The sequence below is a fragment of the Polypterus senegalus genome, chromosome 10 (genome assembly GCF_016835505.1).
Source record: "Polypterus senegalus isolate Bchr_013 chromosome 10, ASM1683550v1, whole genome shotgun sequence".
NCBI lineage: Eukaryota > Metazoa > Chordata > Cladistia > Polypteriformes > Polypteridae > Polypterus > Polypterus senegalus.
In genome coordinates, this window is record NC_053163.1 from 181,461,014 (window position 1) to 181,488,605 (window position 27,592).

At 36.8% G+C, this 27,592-nt stretch overlaps 1 protein-coding gene across 2 annotated transcripts in view; it reads right to left on the reverse strand.

Moving 5' to 3' along the window:
• Positions 1 to 27,592, reverse strand: part of dlgap4b (discs, large (Drosophila) homolog-associated protein 4b) — a 111,801-nt gene that overhangs the window by 16,389 nt on the left and 67,820 nt on the right. For both annotated transcript variants that reach the window (XM_039767916.1, XM_039767917.1), the window contains exons 2-5: positions 9,165 to 9,562; positions 8,893 to 8,981; positions 3,197 to 3,630; positions 2,878 to 2,969 (exon numbers count right to left, since the gene is read on the reverse strand). In XM_039767916.1, coding sequence (XP_039623850.1) covers positions 2,878 to 2,969; positions 3,197 to 3,630; positions 8,893 to 8,981; positions 9,165 to 9,562 — 1,013 coding nt within the window. The remainder of the gene's footprint in view (positions 1 to 2,877; positions 2,970 to 3,196; positions 3,631 to 8,892; positions 8,982 to 9,164; positions 9,563 to 27,592) is intronic.

Consider the following 27,592-nt stretch of genomic DNA (forward strand, 5'->3'; position numbering starts at 1 on the left):
CTCTATATGTGTGTTGGACTAAGAACAACCTCATTGCTGTATTATCTGGAGATCATAATGAAACATTTTTTTCCTTCAGCAAAGCACAAAAATCACCTGTTTTAACAACTTTAGCATAAGCTGTTAACAGAGATTTTGAAGTCTGCATCGGTTAGGTCTTTCAAAAATGTTATGTTGAAAGAAATTACGGACCCTCTGCTGCCAAGAACTAATATTAAAAAATGCAATTTTTACATTACTTGAGTGAGAACGTTCAGTTTGTGAAAGCTATTTAAGACCTGGGCTTGGTATTTATCTACAGGACATTGTAAAGCACTATTAAAAATGTATTTTATGAACACAACAAAAATTTATACTTATATTCTATCTTTTGAATATGACTCACTGTTGCAAAAAAAAAAAAAAGTCAACAAAAATGAGATAACTGGCTGAACAAACAAACAAAAAAAAACTCAAAATGCTCCAGCTTTCAAAACAGCTAAGGAAGTCCCCAGGTAAATCTGAAATTTGTACACATCTTGTTAAAAACTTCCAGAATTAAACTTATTTAAAATAGCCATGTTCTTTTTGAATAAACCAGTATTTCTATTTAACAGGTAAAATAGCTAAATTTAACTGTGATTTAATTAACTGTTAATATGCATCTGTGGCTTGTTTAGCATGTTTGAAAGAGCAGGCCATGTACAGTACATTGGTTGCATGTTCTATACAGATAGCCACCAGAGGGCTACCTTGTTTGTCCTCTACCTAATCTATAACACCAGAAGTACTGGAGTTCATTTCTTTTGCTCTCCCATCAGTTTAACAATTTGTCATCCGTGATTGATGAGCTCATTGTTAAAAGCTACTTATTTTCATAGCATCTTGAAGTAGTTAGGGATGAGAATGTGTATATCAAAGAATTCAAGTGGGTTGAGGGACACTGATCCTTATAACTACTTCTTCAAATAATGTATTGGAAGTGCAGGGGTGGGGGTCATGAGGTTGCTGGAAAGGGGTGTGTGGCTCTCCAGATATCTTTGGCAAAGGACAAAGGTCCAAGTCTTTAGAGTCCTGGTGCTTCCTGTCTTGCTATATGGTTGCAAGACATGGACGCTATCCAGTGGCCTGAGACAGACTGTACTCTTCCTGTACTGTGTCTCTTCAGACGATCCTTGGGTGCCACTGGTTTGACTTCGTGCCAAATGAGCGGTTGCTCACGGAGCCTCAAATGAGGCACATTAGATGCATTGTGTAGAAAGCGTCAGTTACAGCACTATGGCCATGTAGCGTGATTCCCCTGAGGGTGATCCGGCTTGCAGAATCCTCATGGTTGAGGACCTGAGTGGCTGGACTAGACTAAGGGGACGGCCACATAACACCTGGCTGTGGCAGATAGATGGTCATTTCTGGAAGGTGGGACTGGACCGCGTGTCTGCCTGGGGGTTGCCAGCCGGTATCCTGAGCTGTTTTGTTGTGTGGTGTGTGTGTGTGGCAAGGCGCTATACCAGTGCATTCTCCCCAGCCTGACCTGATCGATATGGAATGGCACTTGGTGCTGACAAATGTCATTAGAGTATTTAAATGCTCTGATCTCCATTCCAACCTTTACGGATTATCTTTAATGTAGTAAAAACTTTCAGGCCTATGCACTTGCAAAGCAAAAGGCATAACTACATGTTTTCCTAATTAAATATGAAACCTTTGATCAAGGGACAGAGTAAAGTGGTTTATGGTTTTGTCCTTTAAATTGTTAATTTAAGTACCAATGTCAACAGAAAATTAAATATATTCACATTTATTTTTTCTCAGTGTAACGAGTTGTACTTTAATTCAAATCAGCATCTTAACTGCCAAGGTAGTTTGTAAGACTAGGTAAACTGGATATAGCAGGTTCATGACCTGGCATTAGACTAGCAAATATACAATGAGTCAATTACCATTCTCATGATTTTAATATATATATTGTTGCATAAACATTTATTCTTTTTCTGGCATAAATATGTCATTATATGATGCAGAGAGCATGTTGGTATAGTCCTTATATTTCTTGATTGGTCGCCAACAGGGTTAGCAAACGTTTCCAGTGTGTGTTGCAGATTTTCAATGAGTATCCTTATTTCCTTCCACATCCCAAAGACATGCATGGTCGGTAAACCCCATGTGAATGAGTGTAGGCGAGTGTCTGACATGAACTGGCTCACCTATAGTATTTACCTAGCTTGTCCAAAATAACATCAAGTTGAGATGTGAAGGACCCTAAAGTCTTGCTCCCCACCATTACTATTTGCTAATCTGTTCCATGTGTCTGCAGTTTTTTGCATAAAGAAAACTTTCTAACATTTGCCAGAAATCTGCCCTTAAGTGTTCAACCGTGAACCTCTGTTCTTGTTGCACATTTTAAACTAACATCTGGGATCAACAGCAGTAATTCCTTTCATAATTCATGGTAAATGAGAAATAAAAGAAGCATCAAAAAGTCACATTTTGTAAAGTTCAACTGCCAGGAAGAAAACTGCCTGATCTAAAAATGTCAAAAAAGTTTTTTTTATAATCAAGTAACATAAATTAAGCTATAGCAACCTCTCCTGGATAGGCAACATAGAAGATGTAAACTCTTAAAGGATTTAATATGGCTTGTCACCTTATATAGAAAATGAATGCATGCATTTATAGTTATTTTCTGAAACATTTTCTCACTTGTAATAACTGATTGACTACACTGAAATCCCTGTTTTTATTTTTAAAGAAACACTGGTTTAACTTTCATGGCCCTTGTATTGGTTTTCTATGATTTGGTAACTACAACCCAAGTATTTAATTTTATATGCTTGATCTTACCTTTATAGGTAATGTTTTAGCTAAGCTGAACAGCTTGAGAGTAAATGTTTCACCTACCATATTCTGTTCACAGAGGCCTCGGAACTGCTGGAATTTCTGAGACATGAGAAGCTGTGCACTGCCCACGGCACTCCTGATCTTCCCAAGAACTACAAATGAAGCAGAAAGCAAGTAACTAGCTGAACAACACATGTGCAGTCTTAGATGCAACAATGCAGGCTGGGAACTACAGGGACAATTGAGGTCCTGCTTATGCTCCTTGCGGAAATATTATACTAGCATACAACAAGATGCTTATTAAACATCAGGACTATCCTTCATTCTATGTATAAATGCCCTCCTTGAATTTGCAATTTTTTTTGCAATAATCCTTTACCTTCTTCAGACAGCTGATTCTCTTTGGTCTCCTTTTCCATCTGTAAGCACCAACCCTCCATTCGTCCCGTTTCTGCTTGCAGAAGCTTTAAAAACCAGTATCCATCTCGGCGACAGGCTGTTGCTGTCGGTTGCACCGTTCCAGTGGGTGTTGTGCTGTTCACACTTTCCAGCCAGGGATCAGGAGGTGGCAAAGATGAAGGATCCAAAGCTGGGTCCAAACTCTCCGAGAAGGAAGAGCTGCTACTCCTTGCCCCTATGTGATTGGACATTTGTCGCTTAGGTCCACTGTCGCCACTTCCGTGGGGTCGTGATGAATAGTCAACCGATTGACTGCTGCTGCTAGCACCTTTCTCAGAGGACTTTGAGTTGCTGAACTCCTGAGTGTCCGAATCAGTCTCTTGCTTGGATGCCATACTACTGGAGCGGCTCATTCTGTTGTAACAAACAGATGGGGAAAATTAATTTCATACAAAACTTCCAAAATTAAGCTATTCATAAATTCACAATAATCAAAGCAGCTGCCTCACCAGGACAGCATGATGCAAAGGCAGATTCCACAGGTGAGTAAGCCAGGTGCCAGTCATACAATATCTGAACAAACTGTTTTAATGATAAATATTGGCAATAGTATTTTGGGAGTTAAAATTAATGTTAACCTTTAGTATGTGAAATTGAATATAGTATTGTGCTTCTAGTATGAATAAATTATACGCACCATGCATTATGAATTTCCTTTGAGAACAGAATTCGTACTTTCATCTATGAAGCACACTGCAGTGGTTTACGAAGCCGTCATGACGACCGCAATTGCCTCATGGATTAGTGGTACTTTCTATAATGGAGCAGGTAGCAGCTGCTTACTGATTGATTGTTCCAGATTCAGCAGTACTGTACATATTGAACAGGACAGTGGGTGTAAAGTTCTTGAAGTTCTTTACTAATAAGACTAAACCGTCATTCTTGCCTATTGTCACAAACTGTGGGTTGAGATCAAAAGAGTTGCAGAGCTTATCCAAATTGGCACAGTGAGGGGACATAAGGCCTCTAAAGTATAGATACTACTAATCTGGACTGAAAGGAGTCCTTTGAACTTTTCTGGAGAATCTTTTGAAAAGTCCCTTGCAGGAAGTGTAAGGGTATGGCTCACACAGTCTGAGATCCAAAGGTGCACTCGCAGAAGATATTGGATTGTCTGATTTGGGAAAACCTATAAAGACCTGTTCAGCATGTTGTCGCCATAATTGTCACTGGAATAAGAAAATGGAGAATGAGGACTGAATGGGAAGACTTTGAAAAGTCGACTTCAGAAGTGTTATTCACCAGCAGGGAGAGATGGCCTTGCTGCTCTAAACTACATCGATACAAACTAAAATGAAAATGGATTGATTGATTTCAGTGCTGCACATGCTGACACACTAGCCCCCAGGAAAAACATACTTGACATTCTGTATCTGAATGAAAGATTTCAGAATCCCCTTTGGGCAGAAAAGGCCATCAAATCTCCTCTCTCCCTCTTTTTAAAATCAAAGCACAGGCACTTATATTATATATGCAAATAACTATTTTCCCGACTGCCTGGAATCTCTGAGGTCATGAACTCCTGAATCTTTTGAATATTCCTCTGGTCTGCAGTTTCGAAAGAGATATTAATAAGAGCTTTTGCTCTTTTTTTAAATCAAGTTTAGGTTAAACAGATAACCTTATATGGTAAAGTTGCAAATAAAACAGATTCATGAATATTCTACAGAACCGTCCACTTTCCAATTTGAACAGAGTTGTATTTTTGGTTCATCTCATTTATTATAGACACTGTCGAGGCCAGAACTTCCCACTATTCAGTCTGCATTGGGAAAACAGGAAATTTGTACTGGATAGCAATGAACCAAACCATCATATACACTTAATCAGATTAACAGTCAAAAACATTTTCTGGTTTTTATTTATTTATTTGTTTAAACATTGGCTTAACTATTTTTTGTCATAGTAGTATTAATTAAAGAGATGTTGCACTGAAGGCTGAATTATTGTTTTCCAGAATTAAAAGTAATGCTAGCCTAAGATACTTTTAAAATTCCAAAACCTGAAGTTTTTTTTTTTTTTTAAACCATATAGTGTTGGTGGCAATTATGCACATCCGTAAAATGATTAAACGTTTCTTACAGGTTCTTCCTTCAATTAAATTTTCAGAAAATGTATCATAGTATAGTGCAACACAGTAAGAGCAATGTAGCAATGTAAGCATTCGATAAACTATAGTAGGAAAGTAGTCAATCAAGTACATTCATTACAGTTCCCAAAATATTTCTTTTAAGATTCTAAATCAGCTTGTTTTTTGCTTTGTGCCTTACCCACCTATCGTTTAAGGGAAAGGAGCGAAAGCTTTAGATTCGTCAAAAATTCCGATCTCCAGTTTTCAATGGATCTCAATGTTTTTGGTATCGGGGGACCTAAAATTTCAACATCTTGATGATGGGTGTGTGTGTGTGTTTGTATGTCACAGTTTCTTGAAGACGGTCTACAGCTAAACTGGCTGGACAGAAAAATAGACTTGAAACTAAGCCTGTTATGAGATGACAATGTGCTGCTTAGTTTTTGAACAAAATCATGCAAGAGAAAGAGGCACTCTAGAGGGACCCTCAAATACTGTAACTCTGTAGTTAATTATGAATTCTTCTCATCAATTGCTATTGTAACAACCTATTTTATGATCAGAAAGATCAGCATCACAGCGGTAAATAATTACTGAAATGTTACCGAATAGTTCAGATAACTTGGTTCCTAGGGCGCAAAGCCTACTGACGGTCACGTCCGAACTTTTCTAACTAGAAAAGGGTACATTTTGATAACTGCCAAGTGCTAAGCTTCTTTATATTGTATTTCTCTTTTGTATGATGATACGTGAAATGTAATCAATGGATGTAGCCCAAAAATAAGCATGTTACACACTGCCCATGAAAGAGGTCTTTAAAGTGCAGTCACTGCAAGTTTTAGCCATTCTTTGAAACGAATTTCTTCTAGTCCTCTGCACCTTCATAATTATATCTAAAAATATATTTTCCAGACTTTCCTCTGGAATTATTTTAAAAGGCTGAATCTGAATAATATGATATAGGTCAAGTGGGAGGCACTGTGCCATTCTCAAAGGTTATATAGCAAGTTTAATTTCATAAATGTTTTGATTTAGTGATGCATCTTTAACTGTAGCTGGCTCTATTCACATGAAATCTTTTGTGTTAGGATCCTTCTGCAAAGAAAAGAATACCAAAGATCGGTAGAAATGACACACAAGATCGAAAATATGATGATTAACTCATAATATTGTGAGCTATCAGACCATCCACAAAAAAAAAAAAGCAAATAAAAAGCCACAAGTTACATAACTGCAGCCCACAATCACTCAAGGCATTCATTAAAAAAAAATCTGCCATAACAATTTAAAAACACACTTTAACAACTAATTCAGGCAGTAATAAGCTTTTTTTAAAACTCAAGGGTAAAAAAACAAAGGCGAATAAAGCAAAGAAAATTGGACTGTCAAGGAAAGCTCTTGATTTCCAGTTCATGACCCTATTTACAATGTTGATCTGCCACTAGTCCCTCATTTCTGACCTGGTTGTAACACAGATCAATAAACAGATTGATTAATACAGAATAAAGCTTTTTCAAATGGGTAAAGTCAAAGAAGATGAAGAAAAAGCAGAATCTGTTTCTTCTTTCAGCAGTATGGCCTTGCTGACATGAATGCTTTCTGATTAAAATCAATTTGCTTTTTTGGGCCAAGTGCTGCAAAGGTCAATGGTAACATCATAATAGATACAAAACATCCTGAAGATCAAAATGTTAATTTTTAAGCATTCCTTAGATTGTTTTTATAAAGATAGGCAGCATGGCTGCACAGAGGTTAGTTAAATGCTGCCTCCTTATAGCTACAGGGACAGAAGTTTGATTTTTGATTCTGTCAATGTCAGTGTGGAGTTTGCAAGATTTCAGTGACTGCCTGAAGCTTCAATTTCATCCCACACCCAAACAATATGTGCTAAATTGCCTTGTGAAGCCCAACTGCGGAGTTTGTCAGTGTGGATGTGTTGCATTGATTGTGCCGCACTACAGGTCAGGTGTCCGACACAGAGACGATTCCTGCACTAAGTTCAAATGGTACTGGAACAAAATGTAGCATCCCAGTAACCCTGCAGTGGGTATGTGGTTTTAGGAAACAATTTGCCTTTTAAAATAAAAATATAAAACCCAACAATAATTAAGATTTAAAGCAAAACTGGACATATTAAAAAATATTTGGTGACATTTTGATATTATTCTGTGCTTTCATCTTCTAAATGATTCTACCTTCTTCACTGTGACCTTACTCTACTATAAATAAACTGAATTTTCACTTTCCACTGCACTATGTTGTACAAACTGGCAACCTGTCCAGGGGACTGTTCCTGCTTTGTGCCCTATGGCACTTTTCAGGAAAATGGTGTGGTACTTGTATAAAAATGAGTGATGACTATAATATCATTGGTACATCACTTCTCTTCCCCTGACATTAACATTTTTTCCATGGAGTTCTCTGTGCTCATGAAGAGAAGAAGCTCTCTGTGATTAATGTTCAATCAGTAATGGGACTGGGGTGTGATAGTCTTTTGATAGTTCTCTTGAACCTTTAATAACCTGCACACAAAACAAAAATCCAGGGCATGACTAACAGGAATTTTCAACTGGTGAGGTGTCAAACTAAAGGAATCCTGGAGAATCCCTAATGCATTTAACTGTATTGGGAGAAATGGAGCACAGGAGATTTTATTTTTAATGCTGATAGGACAATAAAACAATCTACCTCATGGCTGCAGCCTGCCTAGACTGAACAGGAACAGCAACAGAGTATCAACTTTTCACATTGTATCCTATACTTGGTCAACGCCAGTTCATGCAACGTTACCTGTACTATTCACAAAGTTGTAATTAAATCTGAAACATTTTCTGCCAGGCCACTCAATGTAATTCATACATAAAGTATTAGAATACCAAAATTAGAAAGCATTGAGCATGAGAAAACATTTGCAAATTTATTCCAAAGTGCTGAGGATATATAATGAACTGTAGAAACCTCTGTTTACAGTCCTATGGTTAAAGTACTATAAGAGTTGCACTAAATAAATGGCAATTACTCTTCACAAATATTGTGGAAGGTAAAGGACTAGATATTTTAAATTGCCTCAGTTTATATCCCTTTAGTGGCAGGGTAATTTATTGCCCCCCCCCCCAATTATTATTCTGTATCCTAATTTAATAGGGTATATCACAAAGCTAATCTAAAACTTATTTATTTTTTTTAACTTTCCAAAGGTTTACCTGTGGACAAGTTACAAAAATACATAAACTGCAATACATACAGTATTTGTATTCCTCCATTTTTAGCATTACCTCCAAGTTGTATTATCATTTTGGGCTGCTTTAAAAATGACACTGCTCTGCAGATCATGTATCTCACAGATTTTTTTTTTTTTTTAATCTAAATATTTCAACTCATTAGAATGAACATTTTCTTATGAACATATCAAGCAATTCTCCAAATTCTGTAAGGCATAAAAAACAATGAAAATCCTGCATATATATATATATATATATATATATATATATATATATATATATATATATATATATATATATATATATATATATATATATATATACTGCCAGCCGTCTTCCACTTGCACTCCAATAGACTGAAATCGGGTGAGCAATGAAACGTCCTCTTTTTGGGGAGGCTGAATGCAGTCTACCTGCAAGTTTGACACAAAAGATAAATAAGTATATCTCAAAGGAGCAACAAGTCTGAGTAATAAAAAAAAAAAGCAAAAACTGATGATCTTAGTTTTATGGCAAACACTATCTACATCCACTAAACTTAATACTGAACAACCCTTGCAGTTACATTCTTTGATAAGCATTTTAAGTATGTCTACCTGTATTCCAATAGAAGAAAGTTTTCGTTTGGGAACTTGCTCTACTTTGGGCTCCTCAATGGTAAGAGTCCCCTTGTCACTTTTTAGAGGGTCATGATTGAGGTCAGTGGTTATGCGGGACGGCAAGTCAAGGGAAGGGAGCTCACGAGGAGTGGCAATAGGAAGAGGGAATGAAATGCCCTTGGCCAGACTGTTGGCTCTCGTGCTGTCCAAGCTGTCCGAAGAATTACTGAGCCCTGACTGGCTGTTGGCTTCACTCTTGCGATCTTGGCTGTCCAGGTAAATGTCTTGAGCCGACTCTGTGCTGCTTTGCACCGTCACCGAGATGAAGGGCTTTGAGGTGGTGCGGGGTGGTACTGGAGGTGGTGCCTTCTTATAGGTAGTTATGCAGGTGGAAGCTAGCAGAATAAAGAAAGAAAAAATGTTAAGTGATAACTTGAAAACGAAAAGGATATTTTGTAATGCTAATTACTTTTTTTTTTTTTTTTAAAGGAAATACATTTTTTTGAGTATTTACTTTAATTTTTACATTTTTTTTACATTTTTTTGAATAATTCATTTTTCACTTTTGTCCACAGAAACACACACAGATTTTATTCTGAAAGCAATCATTTCATGCTGAGGAATGTCCAATATGTGTAATTCACCTGAAAGCTTGAACCCGGAGCTAAATACACTATAATAAATAAATGATTATGGAACAATGCTGACATGTTTGCTGGGCATCACACTCTAACTGGTTTATTTGCAGTACTGTAATGTGTTATAGATCAGCTTTATACAACCTTATCCTTTGTTACTATTTTAATAGTTGGGCATAATTAATAAAATTCAAATATTAATTCCAACACAGTCTCTGGTACAGTCCATTATGATTGAGCTGATCACTGTTACTCAGCCACACCACATGAATATAGTAGGGTCCTAAAACAGGATGATTACTTCTCTACCACAAGATGGCACCCTCCTGGACTCAAATGTATTGCTTTGTGCAAAGCAGAGAAAAGAACAGTTTATCCTAAAAATCTACAGAAATGCTTCTTGCAGACAACTATAGTTTGTTTTCAGGGCATGGTGATATCACCAACATATTACTTTTGTAACAGGCTCAAATATATTATGGTTCATGAAATCTAATTAGAATTATTTTTTACTCCCTATTACTACCTGGCAACATCTTAATATATTAGGATTACAGTATGTGATTTAAACCCATTAAGATGAATCGTCTACTATGCTTTAAATGAATATTGAGATTTAATTCACCTACAGTATGCATTTTTTAAAAACATTTTATTGAATTTATTAAAATTAAATAACATTCCATACAAGCAAGTCAAATTTTACAAAACTAGGTTCAAATCAAAATCGACCTCCCTCCATGAGAAAGACAGCTAGGCCAACAGAGTAAAAGTTTAATAGTAGGAAAAATAAGTAAATAAATAGAATTAAAAAAAATGGAAGAGAGTCTGCTTCATCAATTTAAATGCTTATTCTAAAATGTTAATTAGATCCTGCCAGTTTTTAAATTTTTAAATATGTAAAAACTCTTGAGATCACCCAATTTTCATTTTTTAATGCACAAATAAGGGATTGATACAGCAATACAAGCTAATGACAGAACTGCCTACACATAGAACCCATTAAACACTTGACACTGGACTACTTTCTACACTCAGATACTGGAAACATACAAAGAAGCAGTTTTTGCTTTTAAGAACACCAGAAAGATTTTGACAAGAACAGGCCATTCAACCCCACAAAGCTCGGCAGTCCTATCCCCTCCAAAACCGCATCAAGGAGAGTTTCTACTGTCTTCCACAATACTTGGTAACTTATTTCATGTGTCTATGGTTCTTTCTCTTTGCAAAGAAAAACTAATGTTTGCACAAAATCTGCCATTACCAATTTTCCAACTATGTACCTGTATCTTGTTGACCTCATTTTAAAGTAAGAGTCATGATCCACTTGACTAATTCCCTTCATAATTTTGAACGCTTTAAATCATGTTACCTCTTGATTGCCCTTTGCTTAAACTGAACAGGCTCAGTTTCTTTTAATCTTTCCTCATAATTCATCTCCTGTAGCCCTGGAATGAGCCTAATCGCTCTCCTCTGGACTTTATCAAGCACTGTTACATCCTTTTTGGAGCCTGGAGACCAAAACAGCACACAGGACTCCAGATGAGGTCTAACCCCTGTGTTATAAAGCTTTTTTTCCCCTTTGTGGCTTTCTACATTTTTTTCACTCTCCTTCCACTCAAAATGAGCAAGTTACAGTCAATAGTAGGCTAAATGCTAAGGAAATCGTGTTGGGTGCTGCAGCCGACAAAGAGTTGCAGTGTTGAGTGCCCTGTGTGCAGTTTTCCAGCCATCATACCCAAAGCTATTCTTGTGAATGTTAGATACTCTTGTATGAGCAGCAGAGTAGTTAGTGGTGCCGTTTCACCGCTCCCGAGTCACTGGTTCAGCTTTAGACCTGGGCACATTTGCGGTCAATGTGTTTGTTCCAAGTTTACACTTTTTCTCCCACATTACAGAGAAGTACAGGTTAGGTTAACTGACAGCTCTAAATTGACAAAGTATGAGTTAGTGGGTGTGAGCCCCCTTCTGGAGATGGTTCCTGCCTTGTACCCAATGTTGCCGAGATAGGCATTGCCTACAAGATTCTGTATTAGAGTCAAGTTCTGAAAATTAATACATTTGGTATACATTTTGTTCTGATCAGAAGTGCAAGAATTTCCCTGACCTATTGATACAGTTTTATTTCAGCAAGATATTCAGAACAATCCATTGCCCAAATTTTGCATTAAAAACACAGGGGACTGATTAACTTGGAAGCCATTAGTTAGCAATTGGTTGTGTCTTTTCTTTAGAGCGAGTCCCTAACATTTTTAGATGCACTTAATGCAATTTACTCTCACAGGAGATTGAAATCTATCCTGCAGAATCGAGTGCTAATTTCAAGCAGTTCAGTTACAGCAATGTTGGGAAATTTTCACTGGTAGGTTGTACCGGAGTTTAAACTTCATTCTTAACCTGCAAGATGGATAATCAACCATGATGATCTAGAATATTATTTTATACTGTTAATGTGTGGGTAAATTAGTGCCTTGTTGCCACCAGCATAGGCTCCAGTACCCTACAACCTTCTACTGTAAAAAACTAGGTTAAGAAGATAAATAGACGAGACTAAAATAGATTAGGCCATTGAATTTTTTTGTGGTCTTAAAATCCGCAAAATGAAAAAAAAAAAAAAAAGAAGTTTATACCATAACTTATTTTAAGTGTGTGCGAACACTTAAATTCACAATGCAGTGTTACAAAACATGAAAATACAATCCTGAAAAATCATGTCTTAATTTTAAGATGAACAGACCTTTACACCTATGCGTTTTAAAAGAGAAAAGCAATATAAACTCCACTCAGAAATAGGGTAGGCCTGTTTGCCATCTGGAATTATTCTTGGACTCATCAAATTTTGATCTTTAGGGTTTTTTTTTTTTGGTATCAGATCACTTTGCCTTTCTTATATATTTTTTCTTTTTATTGAGAATGTTTTGAAAGCCTTTGTAATGACTGCAGTTTACTTGAATGTTTCAATCTTCCTGGTCCCCGGTCTAAGTGGATTGCATTTGTTTTTAGCTTTTTTTTTCCTATACTACAATATACACACAGTATAAATCAATCTTAAAGCAATCACAGTACTTTGGCATCAAGTAGGGAAACTGAGGAGGGCCATCCATTCCACTTTGTGAAATGTTAGCATACCTGCAGTGCTGAGGAGTATGGTGCAGACTGCAGAGATCTAAACTTACCTCACTAGTTCAAAAAGATGTGAACACTGCTGTATTCAATGTTGTATTTTTAGCAATCAAAAACATTACTGACCTGACAATAAGTGGCCTCCTGAAAAGCACAGTGTCAACGAACTCTGCTAAATGCATCACTTAGGCATGTTGTTGAGACTAATTTTTAATACAAATTAAGATTTCAGTAGTTCAGTTTCAATGAAATTTAGAAATAAATGCACAAAGCACACAATGCAGTTTGATGGAAATAGATGTTAAGAACAACCTCTACACAATAGCCTTTTAAAACACAAAGCCTTAGAAATATCTATATCTATCTATATTAATATATTTATATATTGTTTTTAACAGTTTGAACTATGCCCATTTTACAATTTGAATATTCAATTTAAAACTAGCCGTAAAGTTGGCAAGCTGGTTATATTAAGCTCTCTTTCAAGTACTTGTCACAGTTTTGATATTTAATCCACCATAAGCAGAGGACCATGAGTCATGATCAGCTGTAAATGTGCACAAATGATTCGAGGTGAGGTTTCTTTATACCTGTGAACACGACCTTGAAGAAGCTGCTAGGTATGCTAGGTGTCGTTATCGGAGTACGAAAGCAGTCATGTGCAAAATTGTTTCAAAACGGGTACTTTTAGAAAAAAGCAGCTCCACAGCCAGAACATAAGGCTGTGCTAACAAATAAACAGCACAGTGAGAAGATAAAAATACACAAGGGCTGCTGGGGCTTGTGTCATGGAAACTGAAATGTATCACATTGGCTACCCGACAAAAACAACCAAAGCAATTAACAGATTTAACTTTTTCTGTGCCAATTATATATTATTTGGAAAATAGAAAACTAGTGAAATGAATCTATTTATAAAAGACTGTTTAAAACCTTTGGAGTTTGTACTACTATTCTGTAAAAACTTGCAGGGATTAAGTTAAGCAGAAATGAACGACTGACTATTCTAACCCAGTCCAATATGAATGTCTGTATAAGTCTGTATGTGAGTGGGCCCTGTGATAAGACTGGGATATTTATCCAGGGCTGCCTCATGCCTTGCTGAGTTAGATTAAGCAGGATTGAATATGCTAGGTTTCATTTAACTCATTCTAGCCCAGTGTGAGTACAAGTGCGGGCGCTGTGATGGTCTGGCACCCCATGCAAGTTTGGTTCCTGCTTTGAACCCAATGCAGCCATCAGCTACCTGTGCCTTCCAATTGGATTTAAAAGATCTCAGTATGTTTTGCAATCCATTTAAAACAACGTAACCTTGCATTCCATAATAGACAAAAAGTAATACAAAAAATGGATTTTAAAATGGTTCCACACATACTGAAATTTTAGCTTTTTGTTGTAAATGTTGAAGTGTAACCAACAATGTTTAAAAGAAAAAGGTATTTATTATTTTCTACTAAAAATATTTGAACACTGATGTTTAACTTTGAACATTGAACAGTTTATTAGCATTTGCGCATCATTACCATGATGCACTCTCTCAATTAACACCAAATCTTTAAATATTTTTTCTTTGATGAACTACTTCTCTTCTATTACTTTTAAAGATAACTTCAGACATTACATTTAAATTTTTAGCTGGTAATTCTTTGCAAGTGAAGCTACTTACAGATAACCACTTTTCCTTTTTGGATAATTTTTTTTTTTCTAATTTAATAAGCACACTAACATACCTCCAATTCATGCCAATTCAGCAGGTATCTGATTGAGTAAAGCAATTATTAGTTTTTATATTGTGGTTATTTCCAATGGAATTTGAGCAGTGGTAAGCAGTGTCAGCCCTGTAGGGCCGTAGTGACTGTAGATTTTTGTTCCAACCCAGTTGCTTAATTAGAAACCAATCCTTACTGCTAAGAGGTCTTATTTAATTTCATGGCTTGTTAATGTTTTTATTCTACTACCATGTCCAGTCATTCTTGGGATTGTAGATTTTTTCCTTTCCGAGGATACCATTCAAATGATTTGAATCCTAAAACTGATGAGTAATTCTCAGTCCGTCACCGTTTTCTCTTCAGTTTCCATCCACCTATTTTATTAAACCAGATAGTTCACGCAGGTGTACATGGAGACAAATTAGATGGAGTACTGCGGGTTTCTTTGTCATTTGCATCTTAGTGTTAACACAGAGTAATTAGAAACAGTGAATGCAGCTGTTTAAGACTAAAATAAAGGGTGGAAAATGTTAATAAGCAAAACAATTAAAATGAAACGTAAAAATGTTGCTTGAATGAAAAATGCTCCATTAACAACAATTGACCTCTCACAAAAAATTTGGTTGGAATGAAAACCTGCAGCCACTGCGGCCCTGAAATAGAGTGACACACAAGCAAACTTTAATCTCTTCTTTCAACTGCTTGCCCCCTGCAAGCCACTGAGTCCCTGCAGTTTAGGACAGGAGGTACAACAAAGAATTACACAAACTGACTGTTACATTTTTAAAACTTCCTAAGAAAATCAATGATGTATATAAAACACAACCAGCCACTTGTTTCTGCAGCACATATTTTGTTCAACAGACTTTTTTTTTTGTTTTTACTATAACTGGAGTAAGATGCTGTAAGATCACAGAAGCTATAAATGCCTGTTTAAACAGGTCTAAATTTGCGACTCTTTTGACAAACAAAAATTTCGAGTAATTTTTGTACACAGTGTTATTAGAAATGATGGAACTGAAATCCTTACACAAATATTATGCTGAAAAGCACATGACTGGAAGCTTATACATTTGATAAATGTCTTTGTGATAATTACGAGTCAACCTAAAGTACGTGTGTGATCCTTTAATCGTTTATTTTTCACCCTCATAAACCAGACATGAATGACTTACAGTACACAGACCACAAAGAAGTCTGCAAGCAAATATACATTTTATGTTGTTATTTATTAAAAAAAAAAAAACTCTAAGTATACAAGTGACATTAATGAATGAGGTGTTTGATGAAAAACAAGAAAACAATAAAGCAGAAATTTGTGTGGCTTAGAAGACGCAAGAAATGATGGACAAAATAAAAAATCTGATTAGAGGGACTTCCTGAGTTAAAATATTGTTCTATTTTCACATATAAGAGCCAGAAGGGAACTAGCAGTGATGACAAGTACTGCTGGAAAGTACAATAAGTCCTACTAGGCTGGGGGGCAAAGCATGCAGGATTACGCTAATTACATCTTGAAATGTGACAGGTTATTACCAAATCCTCTGTCATCTGCTTAACTCTCTGAACTTGAGGCTTTCTTTAAGACTAAAACACGCCTCGGCGCTTGACTATGCTCTGCCAGTCCACACAGAGGAAACAATATTTGAATTCTTCCTCTTTTATTAATTGTATTGCGTATCTTGGCTTTAATTTATGATTTTAAATATGCTTTGCCTTTGATGTTCCATCTGAAATACTTTTAGTGGATGTCTTGCTGACCATACATACATACATACATACATACATACATACATACATACATACATACATACATACATACATACATACATACATACATACATACATACATACATACATACATACATACATACATACATACATACATACATACATACATACATACATACATACATACATACATACATACATACATATTTAAAATCTCTCATATATAATATTACCCTAATATACAATTATATGCACACACAAAAACATTTATTTTCATATATTATAGGGTATTCAGTTCAGACCTCAGACTTCTTTTATGGTATGCTGCAGCTTTAAAATCATTTAAATTCATTTTTACCCTCATCAGGCAACACTTGCATCCAAAAACATTAAAACAAAAACTAAATTTAATATATTCTGGCAAATTTTTTTAAAAATAAAAATCTTAAATCTCAGACTGACAGAAGGTAGAATGCTCAAAGAAAATCAATGCGAACCAATGCAGAACATAGAGAGTCCAGATAATGAGTGAACATTCCATTCATCAACATCCCAATCCCCTTCTTTTGTTACAGAATGTAGAATGGACACCCAAGTAACCTTTAGGATACAGGAAGGGAATGGAACCTGCTGCAAAAGCCAATTTCAATACAGTGTGAATGTGGATAACTCACACGAATGGTAAAAACATCCAACACAGATCAACTTTTAATGTAATTTATCAGATTTAAATTATTATTTCAAGGGGTTTCTCTTTTCACAACCCATGTTGGCAATAAGAATTCCTACTAGTGATCACTAATGCTAACTTTAGTTGGTGTATTTCCCCTACTTTTTTTGGTTGCCCCACTTATTCAGCTGGGAACAACAATATATGTTAACCCCGAGTGTCTCTCAGGCTCAGAATTTTATGCCAAAATGGTTAAGCCCGAGGGTCTCTTGGGTGTACACATGCAGAGCAGGTTAGGTATAATGAAAGTAGGAAAATTCGAAAGTCTCAAAAAAATGGTAGTAAAGATCGCATTAGCACAAACTAATGGAAAAATATTACTCGATGAAATAATGGAACAGCAAAAAGAGATCGAATAATGTTTGAGGATGTCTGGGGGATAAGAGAGACAAGGCAGTGAGACAAAAGGACAGCTGCTATACAGGCGTTTAAAACATTTGAAGCGCCGTGCGAGATGCAAATTGCGTCGCACGGCAGCAGCAGCAAGTCAGCAGCTGATCGAGCAAAGAGAAGGTTAAGAAGAAGAAGAAAAAAAAAAAAACTATTTGTTTCCCACTGTCTCATTGTTTAAGAGGGGTTTCGGAGGAGCGAACGCATCTCCTTGGGGTGTGTTCAGCCCCCCTGTTCATAATGGCGCGTAGCAAAGGTGGGGGGTTGCCGAGCGAAGTGAGCAGGGGGTAATATTTCCAAACAAAAATAAGACAAAGGCTCAAGGATCAGATACATTTTGAAACTGTCAATCTTTTGTTTTATTTTTAGTCCAATTCCTGACATCACTGTTTTTTCTATTTTGGCAGAGGCTTGAATTAATGGAAGAATATCCAGATTAAAGCTAGAGGGCCATTTTGCTGTCTTATATTTTGCTTTCAGTACACTTTCACTAACAAACAAGTGTACATTTGTTTTCTGAAACAAATTTATATATTTGTAGTTTATTTTTCATGTGTATGGAGTGCACTTGAAATTATTACTTGCATATGCTAACTAACATGCAACATAACATAATATTCTCAAAACAGCTTGCTGAGTAGCTAGAGCTAAATATGGCAGCATTCAATTTCAAACTCATACAGAGGCACATAATAAGAGTCATTATCTACTTGGCAGTCGAGTGCAATTCATAAATTGTTCAGCACTTTTGGAAATTACTATAAAAGGATGCAGCAGATAGCTTCTCACCAATACGTAATGCTATATTAATAAAATAATGGATATTTGAGTAAGAGATGATTTGAATTCTTGGCTTTAGGCACTCTATTGTAAAGTCACGCATACAAGTTAAAAATATCCCATCCAGGTTTTAAATGACCACGCTTTATCCACTACCGGGTTACAGAGAGCTGGAGCCTTCACCAGCATCATCATGTACAAAGTAGGAACTACAGTTACTCTCCAAAGAACATCAGGCCATCACAGGGCACACACAATCACATGGCTCATTATTCATTTTGATTTGATGAGGTAAACAAAGTGCCTCTTTGTACAAAAAGCTTCTGGTTGTCCCTTCAGATGCAATTCAGCAAGCTTAGCTGTAAATGAGAATGGTTGCCTGCACAAACTGGATATATGGTGCGGTGTCTTGCACTGTAGTAAGACACAGAGGCAATTGTTAGATGCGCTTAAGAAACAGCGATTCTAGGTCGAAAAACAGCTGTAAAGTGTGAACAGGTGATTGCTAATATAAATATGGGGGATTTTCACAGGGGAGGGTCAAGAGAATTTGTCTAATAAAATGATGCATTGCTCCCAATATCCAGTATTGCAGTAAGCATTAACAAGGGCATCTTCATTTGATGTGTAAAACTGAAAGGAAATTAATAAAAAAACAACACTTGAATGCTGTAAATCTGTGGGAATACTGTCATGTTGTCAATAGCCACTTCTTATTGCCCCTCTTTAGGACTTGTGAAAGATTCTGTTCTGGAGAACTACCAATCAGAATCATCCACCAGAGCAACTAGTGTTAAAATGACAATGACAAAAAATAAGCAGGCTTATCTAACTAAACCTTTGAGCAAGATAATTACGGGACATAATCCGACAGCCTAAAGGAAACACAATTATTTCTTAAGGATCTGCTTATACAGAAGCAATGTGCAGAAACATCTCCTCAGCTAGAACTAGGCATTCTTCCTATTCCTTTTATTTAAATGTTTTAGTAGAACTAAAAATAGTTTACCCGAGCGGTGATAACACTTTTAAGTAAATACTTTGTATTTGAGACACAAAAGAGATTCTGGGAATGACGAAAAATAATGCTGAGCGGCAGAAACATTCTGACAAAATGAAAAAAGACCAACGCCCATTTGGATTTTTTGAACAGCTGTCTGCAAATAGGGAAAAGAATCGTTTAGAGACATTTTATAAAAGAAGGTACAGAAATGAGGTTCTCTACAGTGATTCATTAAAAAATGGAGTTTCAAAGGTGAAGGAATTAATACATTTTCTAGGTGCTTTATCTTTTTCAGGTCTGTTTTCTGCACCTCTTAGACATAAATACTTTGACACACACACACACACACACACACACACACACACACACACACAAACACCTAAAGAAAATTCCTTCATTTTGTTTGGTTAATTATTTACCATATTTAAAACACACACACACACACACACACACACCCCAACAACAGCACATACCTTATAAGTGGGGGTGTGGGTCACAAATGCATAGCAACATGCATTTTACTAAACACTTCTCTCAGTGAGCTCTATAACAAGATCTAATACAAAGCAGTCAAGAAGATTAGTTTATTCCTCTGTTTTACGGTAGAGATCACAGATTAATACAGGAAGACTAGTCATAGGCCAGAAAGAGAAACTTTGCACTGATGATTGTGATGCTTATCTGGTTGCTATAAAGCAGAGGCCAGCAAATGCAAACATTCTCAATTTTTTCATTTTATCCATAACAGAGTTTGCATTTTCTCCCAGAGATTGCACGGCATTTTCCTTCCATTTCCCAAAGACATGCATGTTGGCCTAATCACACAGTTGGCCCTGTATGTGTGATATGTCTGTATGTTCAAGTGCCTTGTACTAGAAGGACGGTGAAGCCAAAGGTTGGTCTCTGCCAAGTGCCTGTTCATGGTGAGAAAACCCTGGGCACTAAGCAGGCTGGGTCTCTGTGCTCCTAGATAGAAATTGATCTCTTGTGATCTTGAATTAGATCACAGCGGTTAAAGAAAAAAAAAAAGAAAAAGGGTTTCCTAGTAGAAGCAGTAAAATAAACCTCCCTTTTTCCTTTAGAAGCCACTTACACTATGTACTTGCAGAAGAATTTTCACTTGGATTGCCTTTTTTTTTTTTTTTTCTTTTTTAAACAAACACACCATAGCACTCAGGCTGATGTAACATAAGTGGCCCGTCTAAACCCCATAACTCTTTTTTGCATATTTAAAAAATGTTTCCCACGAAACCCAGAATTAACAAGTAGAATTCAGAAATGTCAAAAATGCTGCATTCTAAAAATAATGAACAAAAGTTAAACACTTGTGCTGATTTGCCCAACAAGGCCTAGATAAACATTAGATCAGACCCTAAATAATCAGGTGGACTGGATTTCCCACCTTAAATCATGTACCTCAAAAAACAAGTAAGAAAAGCTTACCTCAAGTTTCCTCTCTCTTTCACTAAAGCAGACCATTTCAAACGATAATGCAGGAGAGCGTTCTCCCTCAACTTGTGGCTTGACACTGCTATGGCCTTGTATGCCTCAACTCTGAAGTAACTTCAAGGAAATTCCCAAAAAACAATTTCTGAGGTCAACTTTCATTTATAAGTCAATCTATAAAATCTAAGATTGCTACATTCACAGTCATCTCTATTGGCTCCCTGTGAAAACTTTCCCAGGGTAGTGCACACCCAGACATTCTTCTCAAGTCCAATATCAACAGAATCTCACCAGCTTCTATTCGACAGGCTAAATGAAATCAGTATGGCTCCCTTGCTGTCCATCACATCCTGATTTTTATACTTGCGTTCTAAGAAAATTCCCTTGCTACATATTAATCTCATAGTGTGTACTTTATCATAAATGTGTCTTTATTGATATTTGGTTACTCGGCTATGTAAATTTTTAAAATTTATGACGTGTGGTATTTTCCTCAGATGCATGATGTTGAAGCAGAAGCAAAGTGACTACAGATGTAAATGCAATCACCAACATTTTTGCAGTGGAACCACCAGTCATTATTGCATATGAAGGAAACTCAGATGTTTAAAAGCTCCAGTATTATCTGGATATAAACTCTCTTAAAAGATTTTAACACCTTGTTTATCCATTTAAAAGCTATGTTCTGAACAAGCTTAAAAGGAAATTACTAGAATTTGTTACAAGCTCTTTAAAAAATGAAGCACTTTGTCCTTTACTATACATGAAACACACATGAATACACATATCAAAAAAAAAAAAAAGTATCGGAATAGTACGTTAAACAATTTACCATTTTAGAATGCATAAATAAAAAACTCAGCATTTATGAAATGCAAGCCAGCAGGAGGGGCACTGTGGCCCTCACTGTTAGGAGACCCGGGTTCACCTCCTGGGTCCTCCCTGCGTGGAGTTTGCATGTTCTCCCAGTGTCTGCATGGGTTTCCTCCGGGGACTCCAGTTTCCTCCCACAGTCCAAAGACATGCAGGTTAGGTGCACTGGCGAATCTAAATTGTCCTTAGTGTGTGCTTGGAGTGTCGGTGTGTGTGTGTGTGTTTGTGTGTGCGCCCTGCCCCGGGATTTTTTTCTGCCTTGCGCCCGGGGTTGGCTGGAATTGGCTCCAGTAGACCACCCGTGACCCTGTAGGTAGGATATAGCAGGTTGGATAATGGATGGGTGGAAGCCAGCAAAAATAACTGTGTAGATAGACAGATTTTTATAATGAAAATGCACATTTTCCCAGTTGACAGTCATTGCCAATATTCGGCGGACTTATTATAAATGATTTCAACAACTGGTCCCAAGTGTAAGCCACTTCCTGTTATGTACAATTCAAAAAAGGAAAAGCACCACGCAAACTTTGGGGCACCCCAAAATATTTGAGTTTCCAGGTAATTTTTCCTGAGGTTGCAGACCTTCATTAGTTCATCATCATCAGGAGGTGATGCAAATTTCAAAGCTGTATAAATTCTCTGACTCTTCAAACCTTCTCCCAACAATCAGCAGCCATAGCTCCTCTATGCAGCTGCCTAGCATTTTGAAAAATAAAATTGATGCTCACAAAGCAGGAGAATGCTACAAGAAGATAGCAAAACCATTTTCAGGTAGCTGTTTTCTCAGTTTGTCATGATATTAAGAAACAGAAGTTAAGAGGAACAGTGGAAGCCAAGCTGAGGTCTGGAAGACCAAGAAATCTTCTGAAAGAACTGCTCATTGGATTGCTAGAAAGGCAAATATAAATTGAAAGACTCTTAGTAAGGCCTCCTTTGGGAAGTATCACAGCTTATAAAAATCTTTTGGCAGCCAGCTAACTACTGTCCATGTCAGGAGCCCAAATGTTTGCGTCAGGCCCTGTAATCTTGCTTAAAACATTAAAGAAATGTGTCACCTTTAACTTTACGCCTTTGGGTGATCAGTTCATTTCCTGCCCACTTAACTATTCACAGTAATTGACATTTTACACAAGGAGGCCCAAACTTTGCATGGCACTGTATTCATGATCAGTAACTTCAAAATACTGCAAAATGACACACCAAATACTCATATTATCAATCCCTATGTTTTCAAAGTTTTGTGAAAATGAGCAATTTTGCCCCCTCGCATCCCATTAGGGGGTGAGCCTCCGGGGTTGGTTGATGTGGCATGTACCACTTCAAGTCCTTCTGATCATTTTTGCTAAAGATACCAAGAGGTTTACTCTTTACCACTGTTGAGGACCCGAGCGGCTGGACCATGCACAGAGGACGCCCACGAAACACCTGGCTGCGACAGAGGGTAGGATTGGACTGCGTGTCTGCCTGGGTGGTTGCCAACTGGGATCCCTAGATGTTTCGTTGTGTGGTAGGTACCAGTGCATGCTCCCCCAACCTGACCTGACCTAAAAAACCACTATGCCAATTTGTACACTTTTGCCACTGTTTTAGAAGTTGGTAGACCCTTTTGTGATTAGTAGAGCTCCACTGACATACCACTGCCTGGACAGCCTCATTTCCTCAAATGGCACACATTAATTCTGTCTGAAGAGCACAGCAGGTTTTTTTTGGTTCATAAGAGACTGCTAAGCATTGATTAGTGACATCTGTATTTCACTCTGTAAAATGGGTTATCCATTGTTTAACACTGCTAGCAGCAATGGAGTTTTCTTTATATACATGTTGATGCTGGGTATGAATGTCAGCTGTGGGGATTTCTTCCTACACAGTAAAATTCAATCAATGCATGGTACTGAAAGGTCATGTCCTCATCAGACATTCTGTCACACCACTAAATTATAAACATGTAACTGAGGCAGGTGACATGTTTCATTAGGGGTACTTCATTTATCATTTAAGTGTGAGAAGATAGATAGAACTGTTATCTGCAATACCGCATTTTTTATATAGTCGGGCATTTTTGGTGAAACAAAGCATATGTTAATTTTGGTGTGACCCTTATACAGTAATTAGATCAGATACCTTAAGATGGAGGTATGACTCTTGAGTTAAAAGTAGTATAATCTTCTTATATAATACGCTACCATGGCTGTCTGTCTGTCTAGAATTTTAAATCACCTGTAGCTCACAAACCGTTTTACCTATTGACCTGAAATTTGGTACACATACTACGTGACGTCTACTATCCGCTTTTGGGGTGATGATTGACCTTCAACGTTATTGCTCTTTTTAATTTTTATTTTATTGTAGAATCAACTCAACTCTCAGCAGCGGCCAGCAGGGCGGCCATGCAGCGCATGCATACAGGCGCCATTTTCATCCCTACCACCTTCGCTGTCACTTCCCCTACCTCTTCATATCTTAAATCATTCTTGAGACTGATTGAAGACATAATTGCAACAAAAACAATGACAATCAGTTTTAATACAAAAAGATGCCGATGAAAGAAGAGAAGAAGTGGGCCACAAGGGATAGAGAAAACAAGATCTGCTCAGGAAGCAGGAAAGCACATCAACCTCTGAGCAAACAAATGCTAAACGTACAGAGAAAAAGAATGAGAACTATGAATGCTCAAGTCAAGTGTATTCACTGCACGTTATCGTGCAATGTGCCGTTACTGGTATATGTATAATGTACTTAATTGTGGGAGACTGATGGTTGTCCCAACAGGAACCAGCATAAGGCAAGAGCCAGCTATGGAAATGGTATTTGGGTTTTGTAGGACACACTCTTTTATTCAGGGCCAATATTATAGTTTTTATGAAACAACAGTCTCACTTACTTGGGTCTAGTCTGTTAAAGTAAGACACCAGAGAGACACAGTGGGGAAAAAAAAGGTGCTAGTTCATGTGATTTGTGCGTCAAGACTGCCACTCAGAAGGAATTGAGGATTAAATCAGCTTCACACCATAAAGCTATAAGGGAACTGCACATTTTGTAAATCTCAAGATATTTTTAACCTATGACCATGGTTGAGATTCTACTGCAGCCAATCATCATAAAAAGTAAAAAAAGTTAACATGATCTGTCTTAGTTTAATCTGCAACCTCAGTCTCTGGTTGAACACTTTCTAGCTTTAGAATATGTGGCCAAATATTCATAGGAAGTTATTTTAAAGAATTAAGCAGTATTGCAAGAAATTCTCAAGACCTGTCACTTACATACAGAAGCCGATTCAGTAACACAAAGGCAACTTCTGTTCTTTTCTGTTTATAAAACTAAATTAATCAAAAAGCAGAACCCACACTAAAAGTGTGCTTGGCAGCCACACAAATGCTGCTGCCTTGGACAATCAGCATTTACAAATGTTTTGAAAACTTTCGGAAAGCTTCCTAATATAAAAAGGCATCCGTTACTTTGCCTTTAATCTTCAGGTGTAGATAGTATATTATTGATCCCAAAGTCTGTAGGTATTTAATCACAAAGAGAAGTACACTTAAAGCTTTTCCCCAAGGATAAACATCTATCCAGCAAACTGATGTGTCACAGGACAGTCCACTCCAATAGAGCTAAAGTGACAGTCAATGAGGCTACTGCTGCAACATCCCAAAATGTTGCTAGGTGAAATGGCTCAGGTGTAGTCCTAGAAAGATTATCTGCCATTAACCAGTTCAGAAATGTACATGATTTGTCTAAAAAGATGTGCTTGAGCAAAAGTTCTCTAGTCAATGATCGACAATGTCCACAGAATTACTCTCTTAAATTTTGGTACAAGTGTAAGCAAATGTAAATGTGCTGGGTAGAAAACTCTTAAGATGTGCTCAAGTTGAGAGTAAATACTTAAAATGAAGTCAAGTGGCTTTATTGCCATATTATCCAATCGCAGTATTGTAGAAAAGAGTTGCATGAAATAACGTCTCACTGGGAACATGGTGCAACATATACATGAACACAGGATAAGTGCATGACAAACAACTATACTATACTATAAATAAGCAAACAAATAATTGGCATATTATTCAGTGACGCGGCTGACACCACTGAAAGGAAATTCAGGATATGGCAACCATAATGCAAGATGCACACAGTATGATGGCAAATTTGACACGTGTCAAGAAACATATTTCTCAACACAGGGTGTTATTTAGTACATAGATATAAAGGCAGGTCACATACATGCATATGAAACTTTTCAAAAATAGTATATAAACACATTTCAGAATGAATGTATTAATGTACATATGTATGCATGCATATTCATTTAAGTTATTGTCTGTCTTATAGGCAGCACAGGCGCTTACTTCTTAGCAAATATCATCAGAAAAAGACAAGACAGAGAGACTTGAGGTTGTTGATTAGATGCTAAAAAGGGAAAAATTAAATGTCAAACTCAACGTGCTTATAAGATACGTTGTTCCCAGTTTTGACAAATGTTAGATGAGACAGATGAATATAAGAACAGTTATACCAAAGAGCTATGATTCAGGTTGGGTGGGGTTTGAGATTTTTGTAATTGACATTTTATTGAAAAATGTAACACCCACTGCTAATGGAATGGACAAACCAAAGTGCTCAAATCACAGTTTAGACCCAGCTTCAAATCCTACTTAAGAGTATCCTTAGTGTTTAGTTCAAGTGTATCCTGACATCTGTGTGGATCATTTCCAAGTGCCCAAATCAGGGTGGACTGGCGACACTAAAAACCCTACAGAGTGTTTGCGTGCTTGTATACGAGTGTGTGCCATCCCATACAGAGCTAGTTACTGCCTTGTGCCCACAGATGTCAGGTTCAGGCTCCGCCACCACCCTTTGTCACATTTTTGAAATTGTGGACAATTACAATGTGGCTACCCTTTTAAACAGAGGACAAAAGATAGCATTATTAGTTAAGAAACCTACATCAGCATTCCTGAAATACTTGACACAGACCCTGAAGTCTAAACCTTCCTGTTACTGCAATGTGTTACCAGAGCACACCAGTATAGCAGGATAAAGAAGAAAAAAAAAAAAAAGGTTTGGTAATGCTAATAACAGGTAAATATCTTGAAATTTTCTAGTTTAAATATTGACTTTTTTTTTTTTTTTTTAAATAGAAAATCAATTCTCCAAATTATTTTTTAAAAGGTTAGGTTACCTTAATGTAGTTATTTTATTTGATTGGGGCAGTGAAATTATTTGTGAAAATGGATATCACTCTATTAAATATCCATGAATGTATCAATTTGTTCTGTACTCACTAACATTCTAATTCAGGATTAATAGGACTCCAATAAACTTAAGAGAGCATAGAAACGTCCATACATAAAAAGCACAACACACAGTGTTGGGCTTATGACATGAATGCCAACATCTGTCCTCCTACCAACCGTATGGTTTATATTTACCAACTTGGCACTTCAACCATATATCAATCAACAAGCTTCAATTACAAAAACACCATAAATCAAACACCTAAGCACAAGCTGGAAACTTGGCTTCTATTTTCCTCTGCACTTTTACTTTTGCATACTGATTAGTCTGGATTGAACGAATCAAAGACACAAAAAGAAATATGATAAAAGAATATTAAAAAGTTTCCAGACACATAGAAGTCGCTAGATATAATACATACATATGCCGATCATGTAACACAGCTTAACCCTGCTCATTACGTTGATATCATTACCTGCACACTGCTTGCCATTTCTCCTCTGTTGCTCAAGAAGCACAGTTGATGCTCTTTTGCTGTCGTGTAGTTTGTTGTTTGTTTCTAATTAATGTGTCTACTGTATAATACCATTGTGTCTTATAATTACTAGGCTTTTTTCCAGGGTGTGTTCAAATTTCTCTCAAGTTGCATGACACTGTCAAACAATTGCTTACTGTATGTAAGTTGCTATTTATGTTTTGAGTTGATGTAGCTGGAGGATTTTAAATACATTTTGCTTTTTATATCGTGCAAGTAGTTACCCGCTTCTTTGTTC